Source organism: Chaetura pelagica, unplaced genomic scaffold (genome assembly GCF_000747805.2).
Source record: "Chaetura pelagica isolate M959 unplaced genomic scaffold, ChaPel_1.0 scaffold103, whole genome shotgun sequence".
NCBI classification, from domain to species: domain Eukaryota; kingdom Metazoa; phylum Chordata; class Aves; order Apodiformes; family Apodidae; genus Chaetura; species Chaetura pelagica.
Window position 1 is genome coordinate 4060852 of NW_009953004.1, and position 9160 is coordinate 4070011.

The 9160-nt window shown below is 49.6% G+C and overlaps 1 protein-coding gene across 1 annotated transcript in view; it reads left to right on the forward strand.

The window, feature by feature from the left end:
- Nucleotides 1-4495, forward strand: part of LOC104387846 (rho GTPase-activating protein 20-like) — a 15915-nt gene extending 11420 nt beyond the window's left edge. The window contains exons 11-14 of the mRNA XM_009996639.1: nt 290-399; nt 1302-1491; nt 2072-2189; nt 2769-4495. Coding sequence (XP_009994941.1) covers nt 290-399; nt 1302-1491; nt 2072-2189; nt 2769-4495 — 2145 coding nt within the window. The remainder of the gene's footprint in view (nt 1-289; nt 400-1301; nt 1492-2071; nt 2190-2768) is intronic.
- The last annotated feature ends 4665 nt before the right edge of the window (nt 4496-9160 follow it).

Below are 9160 nucleotides of genomic sequence, written 5' to 3' on the forward strand. Positions count from 1 at the left end.
CTGTGCCCAGCCCTGGGTACAAGTCCCCTGGCTGCTGCAGCAGAGCTCAGCCCCACTGGGGAGCAGGGCAGGGATGGGCTGGCTGCTCCCGCAGGGCAGCTCCAGCCCCCAGGGGGGAGCCCCAAGGGGATGGGGGGGGGGTGGTGGGCAGGGGAGGAGAAAACTATTGATGTCATGTCTTGTTTTATCTTGTGCTTAATATGAATAAACAATGACTATATGCATCATGAAACTAAAACACGGAACTCAAAACTGACCAGACTGCTCTGCATATATATATTTAATTCAGGATTTTCTCCGAAATATACCTGACAGTGTTCTATCCTCAGACATGCACAGACTGTGGATGGAAGCTGTGGACACGGAAAATCGGGCACATAAGATTGAAGCTATCAAAAGGTTCGTAAAAGCCTTTGTAAAAAACTTATTTTGGTGGGAGAAGGGGAAACACATGCTCCTAAGCATAGACTTCATCTTCTGGGAGGCTCCTGGCACAGCTCCAGGCCACAGCAGATCTCTTGCTGATTGCCCATGTCACTGGTCAGAACATTTTCCTTTCAACCATCTATTATGAGCACTGTTAAAATTTCGGATCCCCCAAAATTAGAAAAATTAGAAAATTATTTTCTGATGACCAGTTCAAATTGCCAGAACTAGCAAATGGAAAAAGTACAATAATTCAGCCACTAGGAGTACATAAAATGTTTGTAGAATTAGAGCCTTTAAAAATGGCCACTTTTTTCTTATGTGCACAACATCAAGCTGGTCATTGTATCAGCAGTTAGAAGAAATGACCCCACCAAGATGGTGACTGGGACCTTGAAAACAGCTTTACTGACTTGAAACTGCTGCCCTAAGCAAGAGCTGTCTGTCAGCACCCTGTGGGTATCAGATTATATCAGCATATCAGCTCTTCTTGCCCATGGCTCAACTCAGTTTTGGACCTCACCATTTGGTCTGGACCTCCTTTCTCCCATGGTCATGGGAGCATGGGACAAGGGCAGTGGCATTGTCCTCTGCATCTTCTTTGGGCAGTCACTGTTCTGTGAAGGCATTACAAGCTTCTGCTTACGTATCCTGGATTTAAGTGCTTGGTTCCTCAGGCTCTGTGGCCAGAGTGCGGAGGCAACATGGATGTAAAGTTGTGGCTGTCATATAACCTGGTGGGGTGACACAGGCATACTATTGTCACATGTAAATGTCTCAAATTGGTTGCAGAAGGGAGCAAAAGTTTTGGGAAGCAACTTCTGATATTTGAAGAACAGATTTTTATCACATTCATGTTCTCACTCTCTGAATAGTCTTGTCAACCAGCTCCCAGAGGCCAACCTCATCTTACTCAGACACCTCTTTGGAGTTCTCCATCACATTGAGCAGAATTCTGGTGTGAATCAGATGAATGCCTTTAACCTGGCTCTTTGCATAGCACCCAACATGCTGTGGCTACCGAGTCCCACGGGGCCTGAAGAGGAGAGCAGGTCTACAAAGAAGGTAGCCTTTCCTGGGTTTGGCCTCACACTTGTCTTCTTTCACTGCTTTTTATGGGCACTAAAGGAAAGTGTAGGATATGGGGCAGTGCTGGCAGTGTTATCTGGGCTCCATCCTCTTCCCTGTGCCTGGGAAGGGATTCAGCTGCTCAGTTTATCCAGCATGGAAGGAGAAGCTGTGGTTACTTTGCTAGGTGGACTTCCTAAGCAAGCATGAGAAAGATGGAGCAGCTGAAATTAGACATTGCCACTTCAGCAGGGTCTGAAGCCACCTTGCAGAGCCAAAGTAAGCAATGGACATCAGAGGGGAGGAATGCTAGCTTGTAGCTTATGAGGTGTCATCAATAGGGAGGAGGATGTAGGAATGGCTGGACCTGGCTCACTGCCAGCTCACAGTGCTCACGTCCTTGCCCCGGGTGTAGCTAACACACACATTGCCACATTTTTTTGCTCCCTCAGCAAAAGGGCCTGTAGGAAATTACATCTTACAGACAGCAAAGGGAACATTCTGGGACTGATTTGACTTGCTTTGTACAGCTGCCTGTCTTTTCATCAAACTGATTCTAAATTCTTGTCTTTGCCAGGTGGCCTCGTTAGTGCAGTTCCTTATTGAAAACTCGGGAGAGATTTTTGGAGGTGACATTGCTTCCTTGTTTCAAAGACCAGACAAAAAGAAGTCCAAAACCTCAGAGGAGTGCCTGGGTGAGTTGGTGGAACTGTATCCTCCAGAAATGTTTGAAATCTTTTAATAGGTTAACTCATCATGCATAATAGTTTGCTTTCCCATCGTGCCTCTTCCAAGGAAAATAATTGGTTTTGATTTTCCCTTTGCCTGTCAGTCATGGGCAGGAAAGGAGGGAATGCAGAGGACTGAGCTGCATCCCTTCAAGTGTGTCCCTGAACATGGTTGTCTTTCTCTGTTGCTGCTGCTCAACCCATTCCAGCCATCTGAGGAGCATAGTGTAGCCTTAGCAGTGATATGTCCCAGACGTCTTTTCTTCCAGATGAGCTCTGTAAATCTGAACCAAATGGCTGCACAGAAGGAGATGGGAGTTCTCTCTGTCCTATTATTAACTAATTAACTGTCCTGTTTCACCTAAGCCAGTGGTGAAAGTTCAGCTCATCAAGCCAGAATTCTTGATCTCATTCCCAGTCCCAAGCTGGTCACTGTGAAATTGATGGACCATCTTTTCTTTGATAATAACTTCCTGCCTGGGTTGTAAGGTCCTATATGTAGTTAGGAGACACAGACAACAAAGTAATTTGTATTCTCTGCCCCAGGCACAGGTTTGGCTCAGCATGATGATTCCTCTGATGAGCTGGAATTTTCTGCTTGTGACCCAGAAGGACCAAAGCATGACATGGTACCTGACACAGATGCCATTTTTGAACCATCCAGCAGCTTATTTTTTGGTGAGGATCAGGAAGACTGGGACTTGTTCAGTGAGATCACAGCCTGCTACCAAAGCAAAGCCCAGAAGAATGCCAGTGGAGACAGCTACGAGCTCCTGGAAGAGGAGGGCTCCTTCTGCTCCATCGGCTCCATCCGCTCCCTCAGCCCAGCCAGGGACCGGTGCTCCTCAGAGCCCAGCGTTTGCCTCAGCTCCCAGCTGCCCGCCCAGAGCCACGAGCCAGTGGCCCGCCAGTCCAGCTGCGATGCCACCATCATGGGCAACCACACAGACTGCTTCCACAGGCTCAAGCAGTTGCAGGTGGAGAGCCAGAAGCTGATTGATGAAGCCCTAAGCCCTGGGGCTAATAAGGCCCAGCAGAACTTGTGGCAGTCACCTCAGACCAGCTCTAGGCTGAAGAAACTCAGCCTTCAGAAGTCCAGCCTGTCCAACAGGTCCAGCTTCTCTAGCCTGTCATCTACCACCACCTCCCCATCTGCCTCCTCACTCAGCTCCTTAGACAGTGCTTTCTCCTACTGCTCTGAGTCATCAGCCATTAGTCCCACAGACGTTTCATCCCTGCCCTTCATGTTTGGTACATCTGCCAGGCTTCATGCTCTGTCCCCCAGGATTGCCAAGAGGTCCCTGAAAGAGTGGCACAAGTCCTTCATGTCTCCTGTGCCTTTACAAGCATGTGACCTGGACAGTTTCCATGAGTTTGACCCCAAGGCTGTAGAGAGCAGCCATTGCCTTGGGGAGATGTCAAGCTTTCCATCTGTCAGCAGAGCTGCCGTGGGGAGCCCACCAACTGACACTGACTGGGAGGGTGAGGAGAGAGTAGAGTGGAGATGTGAGGGCAACCCCAGCCTACGGCTCATCAGCCAGGATTGTACCAAAGAGCTTGAACAAAGCCCTGAGCTCTGTGCTGCCAGCCCAGCTGGTGAAAAATCCCCAGAGGTCAGCCCCCAGCAGCACCAGGAGAAGGCAGTGAAGAACATCAAAATCAAAAGCATCGCTGCTTCCCCTCCAAGCCAGGAAAGCCTGAAGCGAACCAAGATAACTTTTTATGTGGCCCCCAATAAAGAAAGCTCTTGGGGGTGTCCAGTGGAAGAGGACAAGGAGAGACCCATGGACAATGCCAGCAGCAATGGAGAGCAGAGCCTGCCCAAGAGCTTGCAGACCATGAGAGTCCACATCCCCCAGACAGTTTTCTATGGGCAGAACACCCCCCTTGTCCTGCAGTCCATCTCCAGGCACCACCACCACAAACCAATGACCCTGTCCCCACAGGCAGAGCCCAGAGGAAGCCCCCAAAGCACCTCCACTCCTGAGGAGCTGGAGGGCAAGGCAGTGGGAAGGGTGCAGGCGCCAGCCCACAGCCAGGGCTCCCACACCCTCAGCCACACCATCCGGATCATCCTCCCTGCCGCCGTCCGGGGCACTGTCAGCGAGTACTTCAGGCACGAGGACACCAACAGTTTTCCTGCCGCCGAGGTGGAAGCAGTGGAGAAGGAGCTGCTCCGGAGCAGGGTGGAGTGGCTCAGGAGCCAGCCCCAGGCAGGGCTGTCCCCAGAGGAGCCTGACACCACAGCCTGTGCCCAAGAGACCTTTGTCTAGGGCAATGGACAGGGGAGAACTGGGTATTTTTTGTGTGTCTATGCAGCAGAAAATATTCTGTAAGATACGATCAGGGTGTGAAGAATCTGCTGGGCTGCATGGAGCAGTAAGTGTAAAGTGACACTAATGTGTATGTAATGTTGAGGTTTAACATTCGTTTTGGATGGGGGGGCAAGGGGTTGTTTTGCTTTTCTTTAAGCCCTTTTTCTACAGAAGACACTTCACTGGCTGAGTGTCTCAGGGGCTGATTGCCACCAGGCTCTTTCTGTGAATTAGTTGACCTGTACAGGGTCTGACTCCATTTCTTTTTGAAGTGGAAAAGGAGGAACTCTACTTATTTTCTCCAGTCAGCTGCTGCTGTGTCTGGATGACTGGAGAACTGGGACAGCTCATGTTCCATCAGAATTAGTTCTGGAGCACAGAATCCTCCTTCCTTGTTCATCACCATCATTCACACAAAGGAAGACCCTTCACCTCCAGCTCAGCAGTCACTGCTGCTTCCCTCTGCCCATCTTTTGTCCTGCACTGGTCTCACCACCTGTCTTCATCACCATTAGAGCCCCAAATGGAACCCAGAGCCCAAAGCCCAGCTTTCACTGACAGGTGGCACATTTTAACCCCAAGATTGCTTTTCCCTCCATTACTCATGCATTGATTCTCTTCTCAGCTCTCCCCCACAGATAACATTTGACAGAGCCACAGTGAGCATAAAGGACTTTGGCACTGTCACTTTTGCAAGGCTATGGCCATTTTCTTTTTTTTTTTTTATGTTCTCTGGGAGTAGCTGGTCCTTTTAGTCCCAGTTAAAGGCGACATCATATTTCTGTAAATTATGGTGACATTTCAGAAGGCCCTTTCCAGATGCAGCGTGGATGGGGCAACTAATGAAATTCCTAGTCATGCTGAGAGGGACTTAAGCAGGATTTAGTTTTAGCATGAGGTCAAGGAGTTGTGGACGTTGTCAAGAATGTTAAGTGGATGGTGAAGCAAAGCCCCAGCTGGCCAGAAAGTTGTCAGACAGTCCATGAGCTGAGAATATCCAGGCTGCAACAGCACTGATGCTGCGTCAGAGAAGCACTGCGTTCCCACTCAGCAAAGTGCAAGTCACAGAGTGCTCCAGCAGGATGAAGTCTGGAGAAGTGCCAGGCAGGGATGGGGCCAACAGGTGGATTGTGGTGCTCCTCTGAAGAGCTACAGCTGCTGGATTCCTGGAGCATCCCTGTGCTTCCACCCAAGGCACTGCTTAGAAGCACCACAGTCGTAATGGGACTTGCTTAGAGGGTTACGATGCTGGCAGCTGAGCTCCTGAAAGAGCCAAGAACACCATGTTTGACAGGTGTACAGAAAATGGTGGGAAAAGTCTCAAAGGTTAAGAGGTTCAGGATGTTTCATTTGAAAGTTACGTGAGAGTTCTTCTAAGGTGGTTTCTCTCAGAGAGATGCTCTTTTTACTCAATTAACAGTGAAAGGGTAAAAGACAAGATAAATTCCTTAATCCTAATGATTATGAGGTAGCTCATATGGAGTAAGTGCCCCCTGCAAGTTGCTGTCTGCAATCAGCCCTACGTGGCGCTGCTCAACCCCAGCCCTATTCAGAGCTTGCACAGGGGGGGACCCCCCTCTGTGAAATCATCCAGTCGGCATCAGATGCCTCCACTCATCTGCCCACTGCCAAGTTCACACCATCAAATACCAGGGCAGGGCAGGGAAGCCCAGAGACCACTCCAAGATGTATAGAGTTTGATCTGTTCTATGCAGGGTATTTATCTCTGAGATATGGCACTCTGTCCCAGATCACCTTGGTGGCCCTTGTATGATGAAAGGTGTATATAATCATAATACAAACCAGCCCCCATCCTTTCTCTCACACAGGAACACTCACAAGCCATTCACAATCTTTTTTTCCAGAGCTACAGTTTTAACTATTCCAATTAAAAAAACACACAAATTTGTCACTGTGGTCTGGTGATCCCCTTTCATTCCCTTCATCCAACTTCCCTCTCTTCTGGCAGCATTTGCAGAACACCAACCAGTGCGAAACACATGGTCTGTCCCCAGGGCTGCAAGGAGCACTCCTCAGCAAACCAGCTCAGGCATTGCTCCTGCTTGGGTCTTCTCAGGAAGGAGAAACAGCACTAAATATTTTGTGAAAAGTCTGTCTGTACTTGGAAGAGAGATGATTCTGTATTCTAAACATGCTAATGGATTGTAAACTGGCTGAGTGGCTGGGCTGGTCTCAAACAAGGGGGGACCTGGACCAAATGCTGAGTAAGAGCTGATTATTTGCATCACAAAATAATTATGAGCAAGTTGGAAAGAAATTAGTTTATAGAAACCTTGAGAGAGGCAGAGCAAAACACACATTTTCCTCTTCTCAGCTTAGGCTGCCTAATATGGGCATTTTTCCCTGGATAGCTGCTCCAACCCAGCTGGCATGGGAATGGAAATCCACAGCACTCCTTTTCCATGTGCCCAGGCAAGTATGCAATCCCCAGTGTCCAGCTTGCTGGAAACCAAGATGCTCCCCACATTTTGGCACCCAATCCTCAATGCACTAAGTTAGCAGAAGTGCACCACTTTCCTCCAGACCATCAAAATACATATAGCAAATTAGGAATAGAATTCCTAGGGGCAGCAGACCAGGAAACCTGTGAGCTGTGCCCCATCCAGCACCCTCCAGGTGTAGCTGAGGAACAGGTAAGTGCCTGAATGTCATACCTCATCTCTAAACCTCCCAAATCCTGGCCATAAAGACAGTAAGTTCCTGGAACTTCTGCTTTCTGCTGAAAATAATGCCAAAGTGCTGCTTTTAATCCCAGGAAACTCAAGACCACAAGTCTAAATGGGCCAAAATACTAATTCTGACTTAATTCTTGTGAGAGCACCTTGGCTCCTGTCAGTGCCTATCAGGAGCCACTCAACAGTAGGTCAGCATGTCACCCAAGGCTATGGCTCACCCTGCACTCCCTCAGCAGCTCATGGGTGTGGGGTCAGTGCTCCCAACACCACAGGTGTCACAGCGTGGAGGTGGGTGGGAAGCAGCTGAAAAGCCAAGGGAAAGATGAAGTGGAGTGATCTTTGCTTTCCTGGAAAGATGGAAGGCAAAACTGCTTCAGCTTTGTCTTCCTTGTAAATATGCTTTGTTCATCTACTGTCATGTGGGGGAGTCTCAGTACCAGCACTCCTGAAAAATCCAAGACAACTATAAAACCTTCAAGTCAGGACCCCTTTCTGGAGCAGGAGAGAACCCCACTCTCTCAGTAATTGCCCCTAACACCTGCTGAGTATGTGCCTTAGGGTGCTGCTAATGTCATTTTTGTGGCCACACATCCAACTGCTGCCAAAATTCCCCTCTCAAAACTCCCAAGTGGGATGTGGCCCTCTCAAAGACACAGAGATGTATTTGGAAGTCACACAGCAGCCATGTTGCCCACAGTAAGAAATACCAAATCCAGACAGTTGGGTTTCTGCCCCTGAAGGGCTACATTTTCCCTCAATATACAGCCCTTGGACACAAATAGGTTTCCATTCTCTCTCCCTGCCCATTTTCCACATCAAAAGGAGAGATTTATTCCAAGGTCGCCTGGCCGTACTTGATGCCCCATTGGACACAGTCACTTGGGAAGATGTGTTGTGCGGTGTCATCTGGGAAGCCAGAAGCCTTTAAGGGAGGTTCTAGTGAGACCACATCTGGCATGTTGTGTCCAGTTCTGGGCTCCCCAGTTCAAAAGGGACAGGGATCTACTGGAAAGAGTCCAACAGAGGCTACAAGGGTGATGAAGGGACTGAACACCTGCATTACAAGGAAAGGCTGAGACACCTGGGGCTGTTCAGTCTTGAGGAGACTCAGGGGGAACCTATTAATGTCTACAAATATCAGCAGGGTGGGTGTCAAGAATGGGCCAGTCTTTGTTCAGTGGTGCCTGAGATAGGATGAGGGGGAACCGCACCAAGTGACAACACAGGAAGTTCCACCTCAACATGATGAGAAACTTCTTTCCTGTGAGGGTGACAGAGCCCTGGGACAGGCTGCCCAGAGAGGCTGTGGAGTCTCCTTCTCTGGAGACTTTCAAGACCCATCTGGATGTGTTTCTGTGTGACCTGCTCTGGCAGGGAGGTTGGACTTGATCTTCAGAGGTCTCTTCCAACCCTTATGATTCTACAATTCATGACCTGCATCCAGTGTAGATGAAGGCCAGACAAGCCCAGCTCCTTTGCCTTGAGAAGACAATGAATGACTCATGGGCTTCAGTCTCCTCTCATTTCTGCTTGAAGTGTGTGATTTCACCCCTCATCCCACAGGCTGACAGAAACCATGATGGAATTTCCAGTGGGGACACACAACACACACCCTCCCCTCTCCTCTGCCCCTCTGTGCAGACTCCTCTCTAGGCCAGGGTACTCTGAGAAGCAGACACACCTGCACAAGAGCGGTGAGCCAGGGCCTCTGCCACTGCCCCTGGCGCAACGTGGTAGGATTTTCACATGAAGAACGAGAGAGAAAGCCAAAGCCTTTAGAGGGGTCCCCCACAGGTTGGCACTTCACCCCTCACGGCCCCTGAGCCACCCTGAGCAGGGCCGGGCTGAGGCAGCAGCACCACGGCCCTGAGGGACAGTGCGGAGGTACCGGGAGGTGGGCAGGGACTGTGGGGAGAGGGCGGGGAGA